Source organism: Amblyraja radiata, chromosome 5, assembly GCF_010909765.2.
Source record: "Amblyraja radiata isolate CabotCenter1 chromosome 5, sAmbRad1.1.pri, whole genome shotgun sequence".
Classification (NCBI taxonomy): domain Eukaryota; kingdom Metazoa; phylum Chordata; class Chondrichthyes; order Rajiformes; family Rajidae; genus Amblyraja; species Amblyraja radiata.
In genome coordinates, this window is record NC_045960.1 from 109,184,357 (window position 1) to 109,211,887 (window position 27,531).

At 48.6% G+C, this 27,531-nt stretch overlaps 1 protein-coding gene across 6 annotated transcripts in view; it reads left to right on the forward strand.

Moving 5' to 3' along the window:
* Nucleotides 1–27,531, forward strand: part of LOC116973674 (sine oculis binding protein homolog) — a 259,428-nt gene that overhangs the window by 222,885 nt on the left and 9,012 nt on the right. For 5 of the 6 annotated variants that reach the window (XM_033021954.1, XM_033021955.1, XM_033021958.1 and 2 more), the window contains one exon: nt 7,652–9,639. In XM_033021954.1, coding sequence (XP_032877845.1) covers nt 7,652–9,637 — 1,986 coding nt within the window. In that variant the 3' untranslated portion in view covers nt 9,638–9,639. The remainder of the gene's footprint in view (nt 1–7,651; nt 9,640–27,531) is intronic. The other variant, XM_033021956.1, reaches the window with a different exon arrangement.

Sequence of the window (27,531 nt, forward strand, 5' to 3'; positions counted from 1 at the left end):
GGGCTGGGGCTGGTGCTGCTTCTATGGGTGAGAAGCCAGTTTAGTTGTGAAATATTGGGGGGGGGGGGGTGGGTTAGGATTTGATTAAAAACGTGCACTTAAACACGACGACCAATGGCAAACCCGTTGGGTCTGATCCCCCAACGCAGCCGTTCCCTACCCGTAGCCCCCACTGGGGGGGGGGGTGGGGGGCGGGCGCCTCACACACACTAACCACCCCCACACACAGAGTTGGAAAAGTGCATAAAGACCGTTCCCTACCTGTAGCCCCCAGGGGAGATTTGGTCGTCGAAGTCGGGTCCCTGCCGTCTTAAAATATCGTATCTTGAAGTCGTCGAAGTCGGGTCCGTCTCGGCAACGCGTGGGGGGGGTGGTGGGGGGGTTAGCGGTGCGGCATCACACACACGAAGCTTCGACACACACAGAGCCTTAAAAGTGTAAATGCCCGACCTCTTTTCCGTTTTTCTCTAATTTAATTAAGATGTGCAGGTGGTGTTCTTATCGAGGTTCAGGGGGTGAATGACGTAAATATTTTCACACAATATGGGAACATCTCATGTTGTCTTGAAGGCTCCTCGGCCCACATCTGACTCTCTGTACTGTCACTATGGCAACGATGTCTATGAGCACTGGGCATTGTGACATCACACGATGGAACGTTCACCATTGGCTGGGGCTCCTGCATAGGCATATGTAAATGAATCCATTCCGATTGGACATATGTGAAGATTGGGCATTGTGACATCACACGATGGAACGCTCAGCAGGGGCTGGTGCTGGTGAAGGTTCTGTGGGTGTGAAGCCAGTTTAGTTTTGAAATATTGGGGGGGGGGGGGGTTAGGATTTGATTAAAAACGTACACTTAAACACGTCGAAATGTAATGAGGAACGGATACTTAGAAAGAAAAGAGAAATCTCTACCAAAATGGAAAAGATGTCGGCGATTCAGCATTCCCCCTTATCCTTAAACTTTGACCCCTTGTTCTGGTCTTCCCCAACATCCGGAACAATCTTCCTGCATCTAGCCTGTCCAACCCCTTAAGAATTTTAAACGTCTCTATAAGATACCCCCTCAATCTTCTAAAATCTAGCGATTACAAGGCGAGTCTATCCAGTCTTTCTTCATATGAAAGTTCTGACATAACAGGAATCAGCCTGGTGAACCTTCTCTGTACTCCCTCTCTATGGCAACGATGTCTTTGAACATTGGGCATTGTGACATCACACGATGGAACGTTCACCATTGGCTGGGGCTCCTGCATAGGCATATGTAAATGGCTCCATTCCGATTGGACATATGTGAAGATTGGGCATTGTGACATCACACGATGGAACGTTCAGCAGGGGCTGGGGCTGGTGAAGGTTCTGTGGGTGTGAAGCCAGTTTAGTTTTGAAATATTGGGGGGGGGGGGGGGGGGGGTTAGGATTTGATTAAAAACGTACACTTAAACACGTCGAAATGTAGTGAGGAACGGATACTTAGAAAGAAAAGTGAAATCTCTACCAAAATGGAAAAGATGTCGGCGATTCAGCGTTCCCCCTTATCCTTAAACTTTGACCCCTTGTTCTGGTCTTCCCCAACATCCGGAACAATCTTCCTGCATCTAGCCTGTCCAACCCCTTAAGAATTTTAAACGTTTCTATAAGATACCCCCTCAATCTTCTAAAATCTAGTGAGTACAAGGCGAGTCTATCCAGTCTTTCTTCATTTGAAAGTTCTGACATTCCAGGAATCAGTCTGGTGAACCTTCTCTGTAATCCCTCTCTATGGCAACGATGTATTTGAGCATTGGGCATTGTGACATCACACGATGGAACGTTCACCATTGGCTGGGGCTCCTGCATAGGCATATGTAAATGGATCCATTCCGATTGGACATATGTGAAGATTGGGCATTGTGACATCACACGATGGAACGTTCAGCAGGGGCTGGGGCTGGTGAAGGTTCTGTGGGTGTGAAGCCAGTTTAGTTTTGAAATATTGGGGGGGGGGGGGAAGGATTTGATTAAAAACGTGTACTTAAACACGACGGAATGTAATGAGGAGCGGATACTTAGAAAGAAAAGTGAAATCTCTACCGAAATGGAAAAGATGTCAGCGATTCTGCGTCCAGTTTCGGAGTTGCAGGGAATCAATGGAAGAAATGTGGCAGCCGGACGGAGTTCCGTTTCGGAATCTTGGGCGAGAGTTTTATATATTAATAGATGCATAACAGCATGAATTATAATCTGATTTCCATGCATGAATATGGTCATTCATGTGCTGCACCTGTTGATCAGAGCCTGGCTCTACTGTGGAATGTAATTAGGAATGTAATTTAGCCTAACCTTATTCATACCTAATCCAATTTAAAGCATAAATCTTGCATTCAAGTGTAAGTTAAAAGACTCGCTACAGTATGCACTAGGTTACACGATTTCAAGCTGAAAAATGCGAAAGCTCCCTACCGTGGGAGGGGGAACACCCTCCTCCCACACCCTCCCCATACATTGATTTGAGATGGTTTTGACTATTAGCAGCAAAAAAACCTACACATCAGTCAAGCCATTCCCAAATGATAGGAGCAGAATTAAGTTATTCGGCCCATGAAGTCTCCGCCATTCAATCATGGCTGATCTATCTTTCCCTCTTAACCCCATTCCCCAGTCTTCGCCCCAGAATGCTCCCAGATTCTACCAAAAAGAATCCTTGCTTTCACACAAGCTAAGTCCATTGTTGCAACAAAAGCCACAAAGATCCTTCTTCAGAGAAGGAATCCCGACCCGAAATGTCACCCATCCATGTTCTCCAGATATGCTGCCTGAGGTACTCCAGCACTGTGTGTCTTTTTTTTTTTTTAAACCAGCATCTCCAGTTCCTGTAATTGAGTGACCATGGCTTATTTGTGAATGGGGAGCAGAGTCCTGAACAATTAATTTGCAAGTCATTACACAATAATAGGATGCATAGAATATGAAGTCACTCATTGCCTTGTTAAGAGTGCAGTGCCATGAAGAGAAGTGAAGTCTTGTGCGACACGGTGGCGCAGCGGTAGTTGTTACCTCACAGCGCCAGAGACCCGGGTACAATCCTGACTACGGGTGCTGTCTGTATGAAGTTTGTACGTTCTCCCCGTGACTGTGTGGGTTTTCTCCGGGTGCTGCGGTTTCCACCCACACTCCAAAGGCGTACAGATTTGTACGTTGATTGGCTTCGGTAAATTCGTCCCCATCTATGCCTCTTGTAATTTTATGTACTTCTATCAAGTCTCCCCTCAACCTCTGACGTTCCAGAGAAAACAATCCAAGTCTTTCCAACCTCTCCCTGTAGCTGAAACCCTCTAATCCAGGCGGCATTCTGGTTGACCTCCTCTGAACCCTCTCCAGAGCTTGCACTTCTTTCTGTAATGGGGATGATCAGCATTGCACGCAATACTCCAAATAATACTTTAGTTAGGGCTGCATTTGACAATAGACAATAGACCATAGATGCAGAAGTAAGCCATTCAGCCCTTCGAGCCAGCACCGCCATTCACTGTGATCACGGCTGATCATCCACAATCTGTACCCCGTTCCTGCCTTCTCCTCATATCCCTTGACTCCGCTATCTTTTAGAGCTCTATCTAACTCTCTCTTGAAAGCCTACAGAGAATTGGCCTCCACTGCCTTCTAAGGCAGAGAATTCCACAGATTCACAACTCCCTGGGTGAAAAAGTTTCTCCTCATCTCCATTCTAAATGGCCTACTCCTTATTCTTAAACTGTGGCCCCTGGTTCTGGACTCCCCCAACATGGGGAACATGTTTCCTGCCTCTAGCGTGTCCAATCCCTTTTCCTCTCATCCTTCTAAATTCCAGTGTGTACAAGCCCAGTCGCTCCATTCTTTCAACATATGACAGTCCCGCAATCCCGGGAATTAACCTGGCGAACCTACGCTGCACTCTCTCATTTGGATTGCCTGCTGACCTAACTGCATACGGGAGTGTGTGCAGACTGGCTAATGTAACCCGAGAGCAAGTTACTCCCGAGGAATAGTATGTCACTTACAAAAGACGAATTATGTAACCTGAACTCTCATATAATCTCCAGTGGGTCAAACATATTGATTCGTTTGTCCTGAAAACTTTAACGAGAAATGAGTAGCGATGATATTTATTGGTGTGTCGTGATGAAGCGTTTCTGGAGCGGGGAATTCAGCTGTTCATGTTCTTGTTCTAGGCCCTGAATTAGGCCATTCGGCCCATCAGGTCTACTCCACCATTCAATCATGGCTGATCTATCTCGACCTCTCAACCCCATTCTCCTGCCTTCTCCCCATAACCCCCGACACCTTTACTGATCAGGACTCTGTCAGTCCCCACCTTAAAAATATCCATTGACTTGGCCTCCCCTGATTCACCATCCCGTGTCCAAAGAAATTCCTCCTCATAGAAACACAGAAAATAGGTGCAGGAGTTGGCCATTCGGCCCTTCGAGCCTGCACCGCCATTCAATATGGATCATGACTGATCATCCAACTCAGTATCCTGTACCTCATCTCCTTCCTCCTTTAATTCTGAGGCTACGACCTCTGGTCCTAGACTCTCCCACGAGTGGAAACATCCTCTCCACATCAACTCTATCCAGGCCTTTCACTATTCGGTAAGTTTCAATGAGGGCCTTCCCCTCATCCTTCTAAACTCAATTAGAGGACACATATTGAGTAGTACACAAAAATGCTGGAGAAACTCAGCGGATGCAGCTATGATGCTGCTGCACCCGCTGAGTTTCTCCAGCATTTTTGTGTACCTTCGATTTTCCAGCATCTGCAGTTCCTTCTTAAACATATTGAGTGGTGTCCAGTTCCAGTCATTAGATTGCTGCATTGGAAGCCATGGTGCGGCATTTGGTGGAAGGGACTACGAACCATCTCCCTAAAGTCTGAAGAAGGGTCTCGACCCGAAACGTCTCCTATTCCTTCGCTCCATAGATGCTGCCTCGCCCGCTGAGTTTCCCCAGCAGTTTTGTCTACCTTCGATTTTTCCAGCACCTGCAGTCCTACACAAATCACTTTTCATTTTTTTTTAAATGCCCCGCATGAAGAAACAACCAACTGCAAACACTGGTTTACCAAGGAAAGACACAAAGTGCTGGAGTAACTCAGCGGGTCAGGCAGCATCTCTGGAGAACAAGGATAGGTGATGTTTTGACCCTAAACATCACCCATCCATGTTCTTCTGACTCGCCGAGTTACTCCAGCATCCTGTGTCTTTCCACAGCCTAGTATACAGGTGTCAGGGGTTGTGGGGAGAAGGCAGGAGAATGTGGTTAAGAGAGAGGGACAGGTCAGCCTGTCGGATTGATTGGCAGAGTAGACCTGATTGGCCGAATGGCCTAATTCTGCTCCTTTCACTTATGGCTTTTGCCTGTTGGAATTTTTATATTTTAAGATCTTCATGAATTAAATTCTAAAAGTGTATAAACTTTGCAAGGTTCCATCGATGCTAAATTGGTTGCCCTTCCTACAAGGTAACAGTGTTCGAGTGTAAATTGAACCAACAATGATGAGGTGCTAGGAGTCATAGTCATAGAGTGATACAGAGTGGAAACAGGCCCTTCAACCCAACTCGCCCACACCGGCCAACGTGTCCCAGCTACACTAGTCCCACCTGCCTGCGTTTGGTCTACATCCCTCCAAACCTGTCCTATCCATGTCCAAATGATCAGCCATGATCACAATGAATGGCGGTGCTGGCTTGAAGGGCCGAATGGCCTCCTGCACCTATTTTATATGTTTCTATGTTCTACCTGTCTAACTGTTTTCTGCACTCCAAGATCGCTCTGCTCTATCTCCACCGGCAGCTCGTTCCATACACCCACCACCCTTTGTGTGAAAAGGTTACGCCTCATATTCCTATTCATTTTTTTCCCCTTCACCTTAAACCTATGTCCTCTGGTCCTCGATTTCCCTACTCTGGGCAAAAGACTGTGCATCTACACGATCTACTCCTCTCATGGATTTAGACACCTCAATAAGATCACTCCTCATCCTCCTGCGCTCCAAGGAATAGAGTCCCAGCCTACTCAACCTCTCCCTTTAGCTCACACCCTCTAGCCCAGGCAACATCCTCGTAAATCTTCTCTGTACCCTTTCCAGCTTGACAACATATTTCCTGTAACATGGTGGCCAGAACAAGGGGTCACAGTTTAAGGATAAGGGGGAAATCTTTTAGGACCGAGATGAGGAAAACATTTTTCACACAGAGAGTGGTGAATCTCTGGAATTCTCTGCCACAGGTGGTAGTTGAGGCCAGTTCATTGGCTATATTTAAGAGGGAATGAGATGTGGCCCTTGTGGCTAAAGGGATCAGGGGGTATGGAGAGAAGGCAGGTACAGGATACTGAGTTGGACGATCAGCCATGATCATATTGAATGGCGGTGCAGGCTCGAAGGGCCGAATGGCCTACTCCTGCACCTATTTTCTATGTTTCTATGGCCAAAACTGAACACAATAAACTGAATGCGGCCTCACCAACGTCTTATACAAGTGCAACATGACCTCCCAACTTCTATACTCAATATTCTGACTGGTGAATGCCAATGTGCTGAACGTCTCTTTGACCACTATATCTGCCTGTGATGTATGTTGCCAGGACTCGAGGGCCCGAGCTATAATTTGAGTGCGGTACAACGAAAAGTTTCTGTTGCGTGCTAACCAGTCAGCGGAAATACAAGACATGATTGCAATCGAAGGTAGACACAAAATGCTGGAGTAACCCAGCCTTGACAGGCAGCATCCCTGGAGAGAAGGAATGGGTGACGTTTAGGGTCCCGCTGAGTTACTCCAGCATTTTGTGTCTACCTTCAATTTAAACCAGCATCTGCAGTTCTTTCATATACGTGATTACAGACGGGCCGTCTAAATGCACAAATACATGGTGAAGGGAATAACGTGACCAACGGGAAAGGTTGAGTTCTTCAGAGATTAAATATCTTCTTGAGTTACTTATAAGAACGTTTGTGCTTACTGCCATATGTTGATAGAATAGAGCGGCTGGGCTTGTATACACTGGAATTGGGAAGGATGAGAGGGCATCTTATTGAAACATATAAGATTATTAAGGGATTGGACACGCTAGTGGCAGGAAACATGTTCCCGATGGTAGACAAAAGTGCTGGAGAAACTCAGCGGGTGCAGCAGCATCTATGGAGCGAAGGAAATAAGCAATGTTTCGGGCTGAAACCCTTCTTCAGACTAAACATGTTCCCGATGTTGGGGGAGTCCAGAACCAGGGGCCACAGTTTAAGAATAATGGGTAAGCTATTTAGAATGGAGACGAGGAAAAAACTTTTTCACACAGAGAGTTGTGAATCTGTGGAATTCTCTGCCTCAGAGGGCGGTGGAGGCCGGTTCCCTGGATACTTTCAAGAGAGAGCTAGATAGGGCTCATAAAGATAACGGAGTCAGGGGAGAAGGTAGGAACGGGGTACAGATTGGGGATGATAAGCCATGAGCACATTGAATTGCGGTGCTGGCTCGAAGGGCCGAATGTCCTACTCCTGCACCTATTTTCTATTGTCTATTGAATGGCAGTGCTGGCTCGAAGAGCCGAATGGCCTACTCTTGCGCCTATTGTCTATTGCTTTGAATTGGTTGTGCGTACTAATGTGCTTTCGTTTCTTCCTACCGCAGGTGTGTGACTGGTGTAAGCACATACGACACACTAAGGAGTACCTGGACTTTGGTGACGGTGAGCGTCGCCTGCAATTCTGCAGCGCCAAATGCCTCAACCAGTACAAGATGGACATTTTTTACAAAGAGACGCAGGCCAACCTCCCGGCGGGCTTGTGCAGCACCATGCACCCGGCAGCAGCGGAGAAGAAGTCCGAGCACATGGGCGTGCAGCAGCTGTTGACTCCAGAGTCGTGGAACATGCCGCTGTCTGACATTCGCAGGAAGCCGCCGTCCCCGGTGGCTCCTTGCCCGCTGAGCCAAGTCCCCGTCCCCTCCTCCTCCTCCCCGTCGCTGCACACCCCCGTCTCCAAGGCGGGCGGGACGATGGATGGCCCCGGCGTCCAGGTCCAGCAGCCGCTGCCCCCCGGGATGGGGGGGGTAACCGGGGGCAACAACCCCCCCTCCATGGTGATGACCAACCGCGGGCCGGTCCCTCTGCCCGTCTTCATGGAGCAGCAGATGATGCAGCAGATGTGCCCGCCGCCGTACATCAGGGGGCCTCCGCCACCGCACACCCCGAGCCCCAACAGCCCGCTCTCCAACCACCTGGTCCCGGGGCTCGGCCCCAGGTCCATGGGCCCCAACTCCAGCCCCATGCAGCACCGCTCCATGCTCTCGCCTCACCCCCATACCCATCCCCCCCACCCTCAGGGCTTGCTCCCGCCCTCAGCCGCACCCCCCCTCCCCAACGTCTCCTTCGCCCCCCACAACCTGATGGCCAACAGCAGCCACATGCACCTGCCGCACCTGATGAACTTTGGCGTTCCCTCGCTTTCCCCCCTCGTGCCCCCTCCCACCCTGCTGGTGCCCTACCCGGTGATCGTGCCGCTCCCCGTCCCCATCCCCATCCCCATCCCCGTCGGCCCCGGCTTCAGCTTCGGCTCCCGGAGCGGCGGCTCGAACGGCCCGGTGGGCTCCAGGCCCGGCGAGGACGCTGGCAAGGAGGCCGCCCATTCCCCGGCTTCCGCCGGCGGGCAGCAGGGCCACTGCAAGCCCCCCACCATCAAAAGCCCGAGCTCCCCCTTCAACCTGCCGCCTCCTCCGCCGCACCCCTTCCCTCTCGACGTCAGCCGGGGCGACATCGTCGACCTGACCCTCAGGCTGAACGGCCCGGCCTTTCAAGGCGACTTCCCGCCTTTTTTCCCCGACGCCTCAGACTTCCCGCACAACGAGGTCATCGACCTGACCATGAGCCGTCGAAGCAGACTCAATCACGTCCTCCACCCGCCTCTGCGGGCGTCCGTCAAGGTGGAGGACGAGAACGAAGGCCGGAGCCTGGTGGACTTGACCCTTTCCAGTCCGGACAAACGGAACTGCTTCGACTGTAGGGACTCGAACCCTCTTGAGCCCAAGGTGTTGGCGTGCAGTGGCGTCTCCCACTGCCTGCACTCGGGAGACTCGGACACCACCATCACGCCGCCTTGCAAGCCGCTCACCAACGGCACCAAGGACCTGGATAGTCCCCACTGCTTGGAGAGCCCCTCAGACCAACAGCAACAACAAGCCAACAACAACCAAGAACCACAGTCGCCGCCCACACCGCAGTCGCCGCCCACACCGCAGTCGCCACCGCGGCTACAACAACAACAACAACAGGCGCTGGAGACGATCGCTGCCAACGAGCTGGAGTCAGTCAAAGAAAACAACTGCTCGTCGAACTGTGCGCTGGAGGTGGTAGAGGCAGGTAAGAAGGCCTCCGTTGCATCACCCCCGGGTGGGGTGGACAGGCAGGATGTGAGTCACAATCCTGCAGATGAGGACCATGCATATGCCTTGAGAGTAGTGCGCAAGACAGGCTGCTTCGTACAGCCTGTGCCAAAAGCCACCGAAAAGACTGCCATAGCACCCTGCCTAACCTCCACGCCAATACTCAACACAGGCCCCGACGACAGTCCGCCGCCCGCCAAACGCAGATGTCTCCGGATTCGAAACCAGAACAAGTAAAGGTTTGTTTTCAAAAAGCGTTTACCAAAAACAAAAAAAAACCCGAAAGGCAACACACACTTGAGGACAACAGAGAGAGAGAGAGAGAGAGAGACCTACACTCACTCCCACCACTGCATTGCCACAGTCACTTCTTGTTAAGCTTTGGTTTTAGAGATACAGCGTGGAAACAGGCCCTTCGGCCCACCGAGTCCTACCACCCTGTGCACTAACACTATCCCACACACTAGGGGCAATTTACAGAAGCCAATTAACCTACAAACCCGCACATCTTTCTGTGGGATGTTTCAGTTCAGCTTCAGTTTGAGTTTAGTTTATTGTCACGTGGGCCGAGGTGCAGTGAAAAGCTTTTTGTTGCGTGCTAACCGTTCAACGGAAAGACAGTACATGATTACAATCGAGCCATGCACAGTGTGGGACGTAACCGGAGCACCCGGAGAAAACCTACGTGGTCACAATTAAGTGTAGTTTAGTTTATTGTCACGTGTACCGAGGTGCAGTGAAAAGCAAAGATCCTATAGCGAGCAAGATAGATCACTCGACAAAAAAGACATAATATGGTCACGGGCAGATTCATGGGAAATTTAAGGCCCCATTTCCGTAACCGGCTTCCGTCTCCGCACCAAATATCCCGTAGGATAATAGTGCGGAGACGGAAGCCGGTTACGGAAACATCCTCGTAAAAATAAAAGTTAGTTGGTAAAAATCTTCTCCTCATTTTCAGAATTTTAATTTATTAACACCAACTGTTCCCCCGCAACGTTGATTACACTGCGAGTCGGGTCGGGTGGGGTCGGGTCCGGTTACGGAAATGGATGAAAAAAAGGCCCACCTTCCGTTCCGTTGCATACTACACGTCAGGCCATTGCATTTAGCAGGAGTGGTCTATCTTGCTCCGTTTTAGGATCTTTGGTGAAAAGCTTTTTTGTTGCGTGATATCCAGTCAGCGGAAAGACAATACATGATTACAATCAATTGTGCTGGTGGCCTTGCCAAGGATAATGCGTTGGCAAAAGTTCACCAGTGATAGGAGCAGAATTAGGCCATTCGGCCCATCAAGATAACTCCGCCATTCAATCATTGCTGATCTATCTCTCCCTCTCAACCCCATCCTCCTGCCTTCTCCCCATAACCCCTGACCTCCGTACTAATCAAGAATCCGTCAATCTCCGACTAAAAATTCTCCGTTGACTTGGCTTCCTCAGCCTTCTGTAAATGTTATTACAACTTGTACTGTTGAGTTCAGGTGGACAATAATTACATTGTTTACAAGGTTCTCTTTGAGTTTGTTGATTAGAAATGTCCACATTTCCGAAGGATTGAATTGGTAAAGAATGCTCTACATTTGAATAGTTTTCGGTTCAATTCGCATGGGAGTATAAAAAAATAAAAGTAAGCGTTAGTATTGCTGAACTGAAATAACATATTCCATAAGTTCACCTCTCATTTCCCTGCGCTCCAAGGAATAAATCCTAGCCTGCTCAACCTCTCCCTACAGCTCAGACCCTCGAGTCCTGGCAATCGTGAATCCTCGTGAATCTTCTCTGTACCCTTTCCAGCTTGACCACACGGTGGGGCAGCGGGTAGAGCCGCTGCCTCTCAGCGCCAGAGACCCGGGTTCAATCCTGACCTCGGGTGCTGCTACGGTTTCATCCCTGATCGCAGAGACACACGGCTTTGTAAGTTAATTGACGTCTGTGTCGCAAGGCTATTTATCTAGTGTGCAGGGAGTGGATGAGAAACTGGGATAGTCTGAGGCCAAATCAATGGATATTTTTAAGGCAGCGGTAGATAGATTCTTGATTAGTACGGGCGTCATGGGTTTAGTTTAGTTGGAGATACAGCGCGGAAACAAGCCCTTTCTGCCCACCAGGCCCGCACCGACCAGCAATCCCCGCACATTGACACTATCCTACACCCACTAGGGACAATTTTTACATTTTACTAAGCCAATTAACCTACACACCAGTACGTCTTTGGAGTGTGGGAAGCAACCGAAGATCTCGGAGAAAGCCCACACAGGTCACGGGGAGAACGTACAAACTCCGTACAGAAAGCACCCATAGCCGGGATCGAACCCGGGTCTCCAACGCTGCATTCGCTGTAAGGCAGCAACTCTACCGCTGCGCCACCGTGACCACCCACATGGGTTATGGGGAGAAGGCAGGAGAATGGGATTGAGAGAGAAAGATAGATTAGCTGAGAGTGAATGGCGGAGCAGACTTGAAGGGCCTAATTCTGCTCCTGTCACTAATAAACATATGAATGGGTGATCAATGGTCGGCACGGGCTCGGTGTGTCGAAGGGCCTGCTACCCTAGTGTATCTCTAAACTTAACTGACCTAAGCAGGTTTGCTATAACAGGGTGATCTAAACTGAACACAATACTCCAAACTTCTGAATACAATGTGGCCTCACCAATGTCTTATACAATGTCTAACATGGAAAAAACATCAATCTGAAGAAGGGTCTCAACCCGAAACGTCACCTATTCCTTTTCTCCCGAGGTGCTGCCTGACCTGCTGAGTTACTCCAGCACTCTGTCTATCTTCACATTCACATATAAGTATCTATATAAAACATGTTTAAGAAAAAACTGCAGACGTTGGAAAAATCGAAGGTAGACAAAAATGCTACCACTCCCATTCCGAATCCGACCTTTCTGTCCTGGGCCTCCTCCATGGCCAGAGTGAGTCCCATTGCAAATTGGAGGAGCAGCACCTCATATTTCGCTTGAGCAGTTTACACCCCAGCGGTATGAACATTGACTTCTCCAATTTCAGGTAGTCCTTGCTTTCTCCTTCCTTCCCCTCCCCTTCCCAGCTCTCCCACAGCCCACTGTCTCCGCCTCTTGCTTTCTTCTCCCCCCCCCCCCCCCCCCACATCCACATCTGTCTGAAGAAGGGTCTTGACCCGAAACGTCACCTATTCCTTCGCTCCATAGATGCTGCCTCACCCGCTGAGTTTCTCCAGCATTTTTGTCTACCTTCTATATAAAACATGACCTCTGCATTTCTATACTATTTTTAGTTTAGTTTAGAGATACAGTGCAGAAACAGGCCTTTCTGCCCACCGAATCCGCGCCGACCAGCGACACCCGCACACCCGCAGTATCCTAAACACACTTGGGACAACTTACAAATATACCAAGCCAATTAACCTGCAAACCCGCACGTTTTTGGAGTGTGGGAGGAAACCGGAGCGCCCGGAGAAAAACCCACGCAGTTCACGGGGAGAACGTACAAACTCCGTACAGGCAAGCACCTGTAGTCAGGATCGAACCCGGGTCTCTGGCGCTGTACGGCAGCAACTCTACCGCTGCGCCACCGGGCTGCCCATATTGTTGAATGTCAGGAGAGGTAATTAGACTAGAACTTGCTGAGATGTGAAATAACATTGTCCATGTTTCCATGCATCCATTCTCTCTCTCTCTCCCCTCACTTAACCTTCACAGATGTTAGACATTAGTGTTTTCAGCTCAGTGCTAATGTTAATATATTTCTCCCTATTCTATTGAAAGTGCAGCTACTTTGGTCGGCGTTTTCTGGTGATCCTCCTTTGGGATCTTAGCAAAATTATTCCATCTCTGAGCCACGGATCATGAGTGGATTGCCTGATAACTAACAGCCAAGTACCTAGCTAATGTCAGGCAGTCGGAACCAGTGCTTTAGACTCTAGACTTGATTGATACAATGCAGATACAGAGACTGCACGGTGGTGGAGCGGTAGAGGTACTGCCTCACAGCGCTAGAGAACTGGGTTCGATCCTGACTGCGGGTGCAGCTTGCCGGGGTTTGTACGTTCTCCCAGTGACCACTTGGGTTTTCTTCAGGTGCACCGGTTTCCTCCCACACTCCAAAGACGTACAGGTTTGTAGGTTCATTGGCTTCGTATATTTGTAAATAGCCCCCAGTGTGTGTAGACAATAGACAATATGTGCAGGAGTAGGCCATTCGGCCCTTCAAGCCAGCACTGCCATTCAATGTGATCATGACTGATCATCCCCAACCAGTACCCCGTTTCTGCCTCCCCATATCCCCTGACTCCACTATCTTTAAGAGCCCTATCCAGCTCTCTCTTGAAAGTATCCAGAGAACCAGCCTCCACCGCCCTCTGAGGCGGAGAATTCCACAGACTCACAACTCTCAGTGTGAAAAAGTGTTAATGTGCAGGGATGGCTGGTCGGCGCGTACGGTGGGCCGAAGGGCCTGTTTCTGCGCTGTATCTCTAACATAAACTAAACTAGATACTAAACATAGAAATTAGGTGCAGGAGTAGGCCATTCGGCCCTTCGAGCCTGCACCGCCATTCAATATGATCATGGCTGATCATCCAACTCAGTATCCCATCCCTGCCTTCTCTCCATACCCCCTGATCCCTTTAGCCACAAGGGCCACATCTAACTCCCTCTTAAATATAGCCAATGAACTGGCCTCAACTACCTTCTGTGGCAGAGAATTCCACACATTCACCACTGTGTAAAAAATGATTTTCTCATCTCGGTCCTAAAAGATTTCCCTCTTATCCTTAAACTGTAACCTCTAGTTCTGGACTTCCCCAACGTCGGGAATAATCTTCCTGCATCTAGCCTGTCCAATCCCTTAAGAATTTTGTAAGTATCTATAAGATCTCCCCTCAATCTTCTAAATTCTAGCGTGTACAAGCCGAGTCTATCCAATCTTTCTTCATATGAAAGTCCTGCCATCCCAGGAATCAGTCTGGTGAACCTTCTCTGTACTCCCTCTATGGTCTTTCCTCAGATTTGGAGACCAAAACTGTACGCAATATTCCAGGTGTGGTCTCACCAAGACCCTGTACAACTGCAGTAGAACCTCCCTTCTCCTATACTCAAATCCTTTTGCTATGAATGCTAACATACCATTTGCTTTCTTCACTGCCTGCTACACCTGCATGCCTACTTTCAATGACTGGTGTACCATGACACCCAGGTCTCGTTGCATCTCCCCTTTTGCTAATCAGCCACCATTCAGATAATAGTCTACTTTCCTGTTTTTGCCACCAAAGTGAATAACCTCACATTTATCCACATTATACTGCATCTGCCATGCATTTGCCCACTCACCCAGCCTATCCAAGTCACCTTGCAGCCTCCTAGCATCCTCCTCACAGCTAACACTGCCCCCCAGCTTCGTGTCATCCGCAAACCTGGAGATGTTGCATTTAATTCCCTCATCCAGATCATTAATATATATTGTAAATAGCTGGGGTCCCAGCACTGAGCCTTGCGGTACCCCACTAGTCATTGCCTGCCATTGTGAAAAGGACCTGTTACTCCTACTCTTTGCTTCCTGTCTGCCAGCCAGTTCTCTATCCACATCAATACTGAACCCCCAATACCGTGTGCTTTAAGTTTGTATACTAATCTCCTGCGGCCTCCGGCCCACTGAGTACCCGCCAACCACTGATTAGCCCGCACACTAGCACTATCCTACACACTAGGGACAATTTACAGTTTTTACCGAAGCCAATTAACCTACAAATCTGTACGTCTTTGAAATGTGGGAGGAAACCAGAGATCCTGGAGAAAACCCACACAGGCCACGGGAGAACGTACAAACTCCCTACAAACAGCGTATAAACCACAGTTCAAAGGTTTCAAAAGTATTTTAGTGTCATTTGTACCAATTAAGGTACAGTGATATGTGAATTACCATACAGCCATACGAAAAAAAAAGCAACAAGACACAAAACTACATAAAAGTTAACATAACGATAAACATCCACCACAGCAGATTCCCCACATTCCCCACTGTGATGGAAGGCAATAAAGTACAATCTTCTTCCTCTTTATTCACCCGCGGTCGAGGCAGTCAAACCACCCGCAGCCGGAGCGATCGAAGCTCCCGCGTCGGGACGGTCGAAACTTCCACGGCTTGGAGTTCCTGATGTTGGCCTCTGACCAGAGACCGTGGCTTCCGTGATGTAAGTCCGCAAGCTCCGACGGTCGGAGCTCCGAGATCGAGCCCTGGTAAAGGGATCACGGACTTACATCACAGAGTACGCGGTATTAAGTCCCGTAGGCTCCCCGCGGTGGAGCTGTCAAAAGTCGGTCTCCTGCAAAGGCCGCCAGCTCCTCGATGTTAGGCCGCAGTGCGGACGGAGATCCGATACGGGAAAAATCGCATCTCCATCGAGGTAAGAGATTAGAAAACGTTTCCGCCACCCCCCCCCCCCCCACATAAAACAAGCTAAAGAACACTAAAAACATACATTTAAACACAAAGAAGGAAAGGACAGACAGACTGTTGGCGAGGCGGCCATTGCTGGTGCCACCCATATAACCACATAACAATTACAGCACGGAAACAGGCCATCTCGGCCCTTCTAGTCCGTGCCGAACACTTACTCTCACCTAGTCCCATCTACCTGCACTCAGACCATAACCCTCCATTCCTTTCCCGTCCATATACCTATCCAATTTATTTTTAAATTATAAAAACGAACCTACCTCCACCACTTCCACTGGAAGCTCATTCCACACAGCTACCACTCTCTGAGTAAAGAAGTTCCCCCTCATGTTACCCCTAAACTCTGTCCCCTAATTCTCAAATCAACCCGGTGGTAGTTAGGATGTAACCTGGATCTCTGGCGCTGTGAGGCAGCAACTCTACTGCTGCCCCACTGTGCCGCCCCCCCCCACATAGAACTAGTGTTGGTTGGTGCAGACTCAGTGGGCCAAAGGGCCTGTTTCCATGCTCTATCTCCAACTAGATCAAACTAACCTAAAAAGTACTGGAGGAACTCAGCGGGTCTTGCCATTATCAAAGGGCGGGAGGGGGGAGGGGAGGGGAGGGGAGGACAGACAACGTTTTGGCTCAGGACCCTTCTTCAGAATGAGGGAACAATTGGTGTCTGGTGCTTCTGTTGGTTGGTTTAAATGTTGGTCAGAACATTGGAAAGTCATGATTTGAATACCTTGACACGATTTTTAATTTCCATTTAATTAATAAGATAAAGAAAGCAGCAGAGGGAAGCACTTAGTCTCATGGGCCTGCTCTTCCGTTCATTAAGACCATGGACAATCTTCCTCCTGGTTGCCAGACAGTTTAACTCCCCTTTCCATTCTCACTCTGTCCTGGGCCTCCTCCATTGTCAGAGTGAGGCCCAACACAAATTGGAGGAACAGCACCTAATTTTGCTTGGGCAACTTACACCCCAGCGGTATGAATGTTTGGTGTGGGAAGGAACTGCAGATGCTGGTTTACACCGAAGATAGACACAAAATGCTGGAGTAACTCAGCGGGACAGGCAGCGTCTCTGGAGAAAAGGAACGGGTGACGTTTCGGGTCGAGACCCTTCTTCGGACTGTGAAGTCTGTTCAAACTGTGAAGTCTGAAGAAGGGCCTCAACCCGTAACGTCACCCGTTCCTTCCATCCAGGTGTGAATGTTGATCTCTCAAACTTCAAGCAACCCTTGCTTTCCTTCTCTCTCCCCACTCCCCCACCCTAGTCATCCTACCAGTTCCACCGATCGCATCCTGTTTCATTCTCGTTAGCACATCTACTCCAGCCAACAATGGGCCATTATGGACTCCACCCTTCCTGAGGTCTTCTTTTGCCGGCCCCGATCTGTTCTGGACTTTTTCCGACTCACTTCCTCCCCCCACTTCTATCTTTCAGTGTGAAGAAAGGTATCGACCAGAAACGTCACCTATTCCTTTTCTCCAGAGAAGCTGCCTGACCCGCTGGGTTACTCCAGCATTATGTGTCTATCGATGGATAATCTTACTGTCACTTATGGACACTAGGTTTATATTTAGGTTTATTATCGTCACGTGTAGCAAGGCACAGTGAAACGTTTTGTTTTGCATGCTATTAAAACAGATTTAAGCATGCAGGTACAGCAGGAAGTGAAGAAAGCGAATGGCACGTTGGCCTTTATAACAAGAGGAATCGAATATAGGAGCAAAGAGGTCCTTCTGCAGTTGTACAGAGCCCTAGTGAGACCACACCTGGAGTATTGTGTGCAGTTTTAGTCCCCTAAGTTGAGGAAGGACATTCTTGCTATTGAGGGAGTGCAGCGTAGGTTTACAAGATTAATTCCCGGGATGGCGGGACTGTCATATGCTGAGAGAATGGAGCGGCTGGGCTTGTACACTCTGGAGTTTAGAAGGGTGTGAGGGGATCTCATTGAAACATATAAGATTGTTAAGGGTTTGGACACGCTAGAGGCAGGAAACATGTTCCCGAAGTTGGGGGAGTCCAGAACCAGGGGCCATAGTTTAAGAATAAGGTTAGAACGGAGACGAGGAAACACTTTTTCTCACAGAGACTGGTGAGTCTGTGGAATTCTCTGCCTCAGAGAGCGGTGGAGGCAGGTTCTCTGGATGTTTTCAAGAGAGAGCTAGATAGGGCTCTTAAAAATAGCGGATATGGGGAGAAGGCAGGAACGGGGTACTGATTGGGGATGATCAGCCATGATCACATTGAATGGCGGTGCTGGCTCGAAGGGCCGAATGGCCTACTCCTGCACCTGTTGTCTATTGTCTATAATCAATCCCAACTCAACTTAGAGCAAAGGGAAAGATACAGAGTGCAGATAATAGTTCTCATCAGTTCCAATGTCCACAATGAATTGGCCGGCATCCTTGCTTATGGAAGGGACGGTTCAGAAGCCACCTGAGAAGCTACCTGACCTGCTGAGTTACGTCAGCACTTTGTGTCCGTTTGGAGTTTGTCGGTCTCTGTAAATCGCCCCTGGTGTGCAGGGAGTGGATGGGAAAGTGGGATAAAGTAGAACTGGCGTGAACTGGGGATCAAACGTCGGCGTGGGGTGGCACGGTGGCACAGTTGTTGAGCAGCTGCCTCACGGCGCCGTAGACGCTGGTTCGTTCCTGACCACAGGTGCTGACTGCACGGAGTTTGTACGTTCTCCCTATGACCACGTGGGTTGTCTCCTGGCACTCTGGTTTCCCCCCCCCCCCACACTCCAATTGGCTTCAGTAAAATTGTAAGTTGTCCCTGGGGTGTAGGAGAGTGCTAGTGTACGGGGGGATCGCTGGTCGGCACAGACTCGGTGGGCCGAAGGGCCTGTTTCTGCGCTGTATCTCTAAACCAAACCAAGCTGAGACTCAGTGGGCAGAAGGGCCTGTTGTGTTTCTAAAAGCGAAATATTTATTTTGCTCCTTAATGCTATTCCTTAACATTGTTGACAAGTAGTTATTTTCCTTCGTATTATTTAAAATAATAATCTGCTAAAAATGGACATGGCAAGTCGACTTTGTGACCCACTCATTTAATCAGTTGGCAGGAGTTTTATAAACACTAAAATTAATTTCATTTACAGCCCACGCTGAAACAAAAGGCCCATTTGTGTGACACATACTCCCCTCTCCATAATGCATTATAAATAATACCAGATGCCTCACAGCTAATTATGCCAGTAGTCAGAATAAGGGGTTTAAAATGACAAACGTAAACTAGCATCTGCAGTTCCTTGTTCCGACTGTTTATACAGTACTCACGCTTTGCCAATGAGGTTTATCATGTTATGTGAACCCTTTGGTTACACAGCAAACGGGTCATATAACAGGAGACACTCAGTCTCCAGCGAAGGGGAGGATACAGAGTGCAGAATATAGTTCTCAACGTTGTAGCGCACCAGTTCCACAGGAGCAATGTCCGCAATGTCCCTAGCTCATGGAAGGACCGTTCAGAAACCTGGTAACGAGGGGAAGAGGCTGCTCCTAAGTCTGGTGGTGCGCACTTTCAAGCTTCTGTACCTTCTGCCGGACTTGAGCGGGGAGAAGAAGGAATGGCCGGGGTGGGACAAGTCTTTGATTGCGTTGGCAGCTTTTCTGAGGCAGCGTGAAGTGCAGATGGAGTCAATTATTGGGGGGATGCATAGAGTCATACAGTGTGGAAACAAGCCCAAACTTGCCCACACCGGCCAACAATGTCCCAGCTACAATAGTCCTACTTGCCTGCGGTTTTTACACCAGCATCTGCAGTTCTTTCCTACACAATATTCTAAATGCGGTCTCACCAATGTCTTGTATAACTGGCAACACGACCTCCCAACTTCTATACTCAATACTCTGATTGGTGAAGGCCAAAGTGCCAAAAGCCTTTTTGACCACCTTATCTACTTGCGACTCGACCTTCAAGTAACCATGCACCTGCAGATCCCTCTGCTCTCCAACACTACCCAGAGCTCTACCATTCACTGTGTAGGTCCTGACCTTTTTCGAAGTGCCAAAATGCAACACCTCACACTTCTCTGTATTAAATTCCATCAACCATTCCTCCGCCCCCCTGGCCAATCGATCCAGATCCTGCTGCAATCATTCACAATCATCTTCACTATCTGCAAAACCACCCACTTTTGTATCATCAGCAAACTTGCTCATCTTGACCTGTATGTTCTCATCCAAATCATTGATGTAGATGACAAACAGTAATGGGCCCAGCATCGAACGCTGAGGCACACCACTAGTTACAGGCCTCCAGTCCGAGAAGCAACCTTCCTCTGCTTCATTCCATGGAGCCAATTTGCTATCCTTTCAGCTATCTCTCCTTGGATCCCATAGAAACATAGAAAATAGGTGCAGGAGTAGGCCATTCGGCCCTTCGAGCCTGCACCGCCATTCAATATGATCTTGGCTGATCATCCAACTCAGTATCCTGTACCTGCCTTCTCTCCATACCCCCTGGATCCCTTTAGCCACAAGGGCCACATCTAACTCCCCCTTAAATATAGCCAATGAACTGGCCTCAACTACCTTCTGTGGCAGAGAATTCCAGAGATTCACCACTCTCTGTGTGAAAAATGCTCTTCTCATCTCGGTCCTAAAAGATTTCCCCCTTATCCTTAAAGTGATCTAACATTCCAGAGCAGCTTACCATGCGGAACCTTGTTGAATGCCTTGTCAAATCCATCTACAGCTCTGCCCTCATCGATCTTTTTGGTCACGTCTTCAAAAAAATCAATCATATTTGTGAGACACGACCTCCCACGTACAAAACCATGCTGACTATCCCTAATCAGCCCTTGCCCATCCAAATGCCTGTATAACCTATCCCTCAGAATACTCTCCAGTAACTTTCCAACGACAGATGTTAGGCTCACCGGCCTATAGTTCCCAGCATTTTTCCTGTAGCCCTTCTTGAAAAGAGGCACAACATTTGCCACCCTCCAGTCTTCCGGCACCTCTCCTGTATTTAAGGATGACTCGTAAATTTGTTTGGTCCATGTGATAGACTGGGCTGCATGCACAACTCTCTGCAATTTCTTATAGACTTGGGTAGTGCTATTCACAATCAAGCTGTGATGCAACCCGATAGTATGCTTACATTGTCCAAACAAGGAACGGCAAGTGCTGGTAGACATAATGTGCTGGAGTAACGCAGCAGGTCAGGCAGCATCTCTGGAGTTCATGGGTAGGTGATATTTTGGGGCAGGGCACTTCTTCAGACTTGTACATGGTTAGGTGATGTTTCAGTGATCATCTCGTACACTATCACTATCCTACACACCAGCGACAATTTGCAGAAGCCAATTAAGCTACAAACCTGCACGTTTTTGGAGTGTGGGAGGAAACAGGCGCCCGGAGAAACCCCACGCAGGTCACGGGGAGAACGTACAAACTCCATACAGACAGCGCCCGTAGTCAGGATCGAACGGGCGCATGCTCCGTGTTGGCGCCAAGCTGCGGCGCTGCTGCTGTCTCTGTTTGTTGTCGTTCGCCCGACTGTGGTCAGTTGACAGGGCTCACCACAGGGAGGTCGACACCATGAGCCCCACTGGCACTATGAGGCAGCAACTCTACCGCTGCGCCACCGTGCCACCTTATTTCTGGGCTCTGATGTCTCATCATGCTTTTGAATGTTGCTGACAGATATTAGTCGACAATGCCACCATGTAAAGTCTTAGGTAGGCAAACTGTGTGGAGATTTACTCACGGAGACAGCTGTCACCTGGCAGAGCTGGCATGTTGCACGGGAATTATCTGAACCCCATCACTATATCTGGAACTCTTCCATCGCATTGGTCTTGAATCCTAAAGGGCCTGTCCCACTGTACAAGCTAATCAAGAGTTTCCCCTGAATGGTATGTTAGCATTCATAGCAAAAGGATTTGAGTATAGGAGCAGGGAGGTTCTACTGCAGTTGTACAGGGTCTTGGTGAGACCACACCTGGAGTATTGCGTACAGATTTGGTCTCCTAATCTGAGGAAAGACATTCTTGCCATAGAGGGAGTACAGAGAAGGTTCACCAGACTGATTCCTGGGATGTCAGGACTTTCATATGAAGAAAGACTGGATAGACTCGGCTTGTACTCGCTAGAATTTAGAAGATTGAGGGGGGATCTTATAGAAACTTACAAAATTCTTAAGGGGTTGGACAGGCTAGATGCAGGAAGATTGTTCCCGATGTTGGGGAAGTCCAGAACAAGGGGTCACAGTTTAAGGATAAGGAGGAAATCTTTTAGGACCGAGATGAGAAAAACATTTTTCACACAGAGAGTGGTGAATCTCTGGATTTCTCTGCCGCAGAAGGTAGTTGAGGCCAGTTCATTGGCTATATTTAAGAGGGAGTTAGATGTGGCCCTTGTGGCTAAAGGGATCAGGGGGTATGGAGAGAAGGCAGGTACAGGATACTGAGTTGGATGATCAGCCATGATCACATTGAATGGCGGTGCAGGCTCAAAGGGCCGAATGGCCTACTCCTGCACCTATTTTCTATGTTTCTATTCGAACTCGGAGAATTACGGTAATAGCCACTCGTAGGTACTCGGGGCTCTCGTGGACATTTTTCAACATGTTTGATTTTTTTCTTAAACTCAGGAGAGCTCTTGAATTACCTCGTACAGTGGGACAGGCCCTTAAGGGTGGCACAGTGGCTCAGCGGTAGAGTTGCTGCCTTACAGAGTCAGTATGGGTGACAGCAATAAACCTAATCCTAAACCCTAAACTTGACATCATGTTCAGCACAAACATTGTGCATGTCTATATTGCGTGGGTTTTCGCCAGGGTATTCGATTTCCTCCCACACTCCAAAGATGTACAGGTTTGTAGGTTAATTGGCTGGGTATAATTGTAAAGTTGTCCCTAGTGCGTGTTAGGGTAGTGTTAATGTGTGGGGATCGCTGGTGGGCGCGTACTCGGTTGGCCGAAACTCCGTGCAGACAGCACCCGTATTCAGGATGGAATCCGGGTCTCTGGCGCTGTAAGGCAGCAACTCTACCGCTGCGCCACCGGGCCGCCCTAGGGAGAATTTACAGCCAATTAACCTACAAACTTGCACGTCTGTGGAGAGTGGGAGGTAACCGGAGCACCCGGAGAAAACCCACGCGGTCACAGGGAGAAGGTACCTAATCACAATAAACCAACACAAAAACCATCTATTTCCGTTTTCATGAAGGGTTCTTGACCTGAAACATCGAGGCTGTTTTTCTCCTAATTGATGTTATTTGGTCCATTCCGCCATTTTCTATGTTTGTTACCTTTGCTGATAGTTAGCAAAGTGACTGTCAGTAATATTGCTTATTACACAGGACTAGTTCGTCAGAGGGTTAGGTGTAGTCAATAGACAATAGGTGCAGGAGTAGGCCTTGCGGCCCTTCGAGCCAGCACCGCCATTCATAGAAACATAGAAATTAGGTGCAGGAGTAGGCCATTCGGCCCTTCGAGCCTGCACCGCCATTCAATATGATCATGGCTGATCATCCAACTCAGTATCCCGTACCTGCCTTCTCTCCATACCCTCTGATCCCCTTAGCCACAAGGGCCACATCTAACTCCCTCTTAAATATAGCCAATGAACTGGCCTCGACTACCCTCTGTGGCAGGGAGTTCCAGAGATTCACCACTCTCTGTGTGAAAAAAGTTCTTCTCATCTCGGTTTTAAAGGATTTCCCCCTTATCCTTAAGCTGTGACCCCTTGTCCTGGACTTCCCCAACATCGGGAGCAATCTTCCTGCATCTAGCCTGTCCAACCCCTTAAGAATTTTGTAAGTTTCTATAAGATCCCCTCTCAATCTCCTAAATTCTAGAGAGTATAAACCAAGTCTATCCAGTCTTTCTTCATAAGACAGTCCTGACATCCCAGGAATCAGTCTGGTGAACCTTCTCTGCACTCCCTCTATGGCAATAATGTCCTTCCTCAGATTTGGAGACCAAAACTGTACGCAATACTCCAGTTGTGGTCTCACCAAGACCCTGTACAACTGCAGTAGAACCTCCCTGCTCCTATACTCAAATCCTTTTGCTATGAAAGCTAACATACCATTCGCTTTCTTCACTGCCTGCTGCACCTGCATGCCCACTTTCAATGACTGGTGTACCATGACACCCAGGTCTCGCTGCATCTCCCCTTTTCCTAGTCGGCCACCATTTAGATAATAGTCTGCTTTCCTGTTTTTGCCACCAAAATGGATAACCTCACATTTATCCACATTGTACTGCATCTGCCAAACATTTGCCCACTCACCCAGCCTATCCAAGTCACCTTGCAGTCTCCTAGCATCCTCCTCACAGCTAACACTGCCCCCCAGCTTCGTGTCATCCGCAAACTTGGAGATATTGCCTTCAATTCCCTCATCCAGATCATTAATATATATTGTAAATAGCTGGGGTCCCAGCACTGAGCCTTGCGGTACCCCACTAGTCACTGCCTGCCATTGTGAAAAGGACCCGTTTACTCCTACTCTTTGCTTCCTGTTTGCCAGCCAGTTCTCTATCCACATCAATACTGATCCACAATCATCCACAATCAGTACCTCGTTCCTGCCTTCTCCCCATATCCCTTGACTCCGCTATCTTTAAGAGCTCTAACTCTCTCTTGAAAGCATCCAGAGAACCGGCCTCCACCGCCCTCTGAGGCAGAGAATTCCACAGACTCACAACTCTCTGCGTGAAAAAGTGTTTCCTTGTCTCCGTTCTAAATGTCTTACCCCTTATTCTTAAACTGTGGCCCCTGGTTCTGGACTCCCCCAACATCGGGAACATGTTTCCTGCCTCTAGCGTGTCCAAACCCTTAATAATCTTATATGTTTTAATAAGATCCCCTCTCGTTCTAAATTCCAGAGTAATGAAAGCGTTTATTCATATTTTCTTTTAGTTAAGAGATCTAATCTGGCCCACCTTGTCCTCGCCGACCATCGATCGCCCCTTCACACTAGTTCTATGTTATCACATCCATGCCCTACACACTAAGCGCAATTTGCAGAGGGCCAATTAACCTCTAAACCCGCGCATCTTTGGGATGTGGGAGGAATCCGGAGAAAACCCCTTGCGGTCACAAGGGGAACATACAAACTCTACACTGACTGCACTTGAGGTCAGGATTGAACCCGGGTCTCTGGGGCTGAGGCACTCTACCCGCTGCACCACAGCACCGCCCACTCATTTATCATGGTCTGCAGTGGAGTACACGAACAATAATGACTTGCCTTCCAGTAGAATATAAGTAGGGACATTGTGAGAATGATTAACCAGGTGTATAACAAGTCTTCTTCCCCACCCCCCCACCCTACATCAGTCTGAAGAAGGGTTTCAGCCCGAAACATTGCCTATTTCCTTTGCTCCATAGATGCTGCCACACCCGCTGAGTTTTTCCAGCACTTTTGTCTACCTTCAATTTTCCAGCATCTGCAGTTCCTTCTTAAACATATAAAAACTCCAAGTGCTGCGCTCCCATGCTGCCCGTAAATCTGGAAGTTATTCAACCAAGAAAAGCGCATTTGGAGTATTGTGAGCAGTTTTGGGCCCCATATCTGAGGAAGGATTTGCTGGCTCTGGAGAGGGTCCAGAGGAGGTTTACGAGAATGATCGTAGGAATGCGTGGGTTAACCTATGATGAACGTTTGACGGCACTGGGCCTGTACTCGCTGGAGTGTAGAAGGATGAGGGGGAACCTCATTGAAACTTACCGAATGGTGAAAGGCCTGGATACAGTGGATGCGGAGAAGATGTTTCCACTAGTGGGAGAGTCTAGGACCAGAGGTCATGACCTCAGAATAAAAGGACATTCCTTTAGAAAGGAGGAATTTCTTTAGTCAGAAGGTGGTGAATCTGTGGAATTCATTGCCACAGACGGCTGTGGAGGCCAAGTCAGTGGGTATTTTTAAGGCAGAGATAGATAGATTCTTGATTAATAAGGGTGTCATGGATTTCAAGAGAGAGCTCGATAGGACTCTTAAAAATAGCGGTACTGATTGTGGATGATCAGGCATGATCACATTGAATGGCGGTGCTGGCTTGAAGGGCCAAATGGCCTGCTCCTGCACCTATTGTCTATTGTTATGGGGAGAAGGCAGGAGAATGGGGTTGAGAGGGAAGTTAGATCAGCCATGATTGAATGGCAGAGTAGGCTTGATAGCTCGAATGGCCTGCTTCTGCTCCTATCACTTATGACCATGAAAACTGCTGAATTATTGTAAAGGCTCAACTTTATATACAGTCATAGTGATACAGTGTAGGAACAAGCCCTTTGTCCCAACGTGCCCACACCGACCAACATGCCCCAGCTACACTAGTCCCACCTGCCTGCGTTTGGCTCATTAGCCCTCCAAACCTGTCCTATCCATGTCCCTGCCTAACTGTTTCTCAAACATTGCGATAGTCCCTGAGTCAACTACCATCTAAATGGAAAGTAAAAACTCCTCTGCCAAGGCCTATGTGTGGCACTAGTCCCATCTTGCAGGTTGTCCTATGACATCAGGCAGAGGTCATGCATACTGCTTTGTTAGTGCTTTCCTTGTTCCCAAGATCAGCTAAAGAAAGGTAAGGCATTCATATATCGTGGCATGCTTGCTTTGGAAAACTGCAATTTCTTTATTCTTGACACTTTCAATTCCATGTTTTTGCATCTGTTAAAATGTTTGCATGTTCTATTTTCTTTAGATTACTGATGGTGAGTATTGTACGGTGGGATTTTAAGATGCGCGTGTGTGTGTGTCTATGTGCGTGTGTTTGTATGTGTTTCTTTGTGAGTGTGTCTGTGTATGTGTCTGCATGTGTGTGTCTTTGTATCTGTGTGTGTGTCTTAATGTGTGAGTATTTGTGTGTCTGAGTGTGTGTGTGTGGGTGTCTGAGTGTGGGTGTGAGTACCTGAGTGTGTGTATAAGTGTGTGTGTTTGTGAGTGTAGGTGGGTGTGTCTAAGTGTATGTGTGTGTGTGAGTGTGTGCGTTCTTGTGTCTGTCTCTGCTGTGTGTGTGCGTCTGTGAGTGCATCTGTGTGTGTATGTGTGTGTGAGTGCGTCTGTGTGTGTGTGTCTGTGTGTATGTGTGTGTGTGAGTGTGTCTGTGTGTGTATGTGTCTGTGTGTATGTGTGTGTGTGTGAGTGCGTCTGTGTGTGTGTATGTGTGTGTGAGTGCATCTGTGTGTGTGTCTGCGTGTGTGCGTGAGTGTGTGTGCGAGTGCGTGAGTGTGCGTGTGAGTGTGTGCGTGTGTGTGCGCGTGCGTGAGTGTGTGCGGGCGTGAGTGTGTGCGTGAGTGTGTGTGTGCGTGAGTGTGTGCGTAAGTGTGTGAGTGCATGTGTGCGTGAGTGTGCGTGTGTGTGCGCGTGCGTGAGTGTGTGCGGGCGTGAGTGTGTGTGTGTGCGTGAGTGTGTGCGTGAGTGTGTATGTGTGTGTGAGTGCATCTGTGTGTGTGTGTGTGTGCGTGCGTGCGCGAGTGTGTGTGTGCGTGAGTATGTGCGTGTGTGTGCGCGTGCGTGAGTGTGTGTGTGCGTGCGTGTGTGTGTGCGTGAGTGTGTGTGTGTGTGTGAAAACCTGCGTTCTTGCTTTCACTTCAGCTTGAAATTTTAAACTTCATTCTTACCCCATTAGAGGAAATCCTTCTTCAAATTTACCAATCTAAATTATGAAAGCTTTCTTCTGAAATAAGGCCTCTGACCTCAACATCCCTGTATTTCTATCGTCTCATCAAA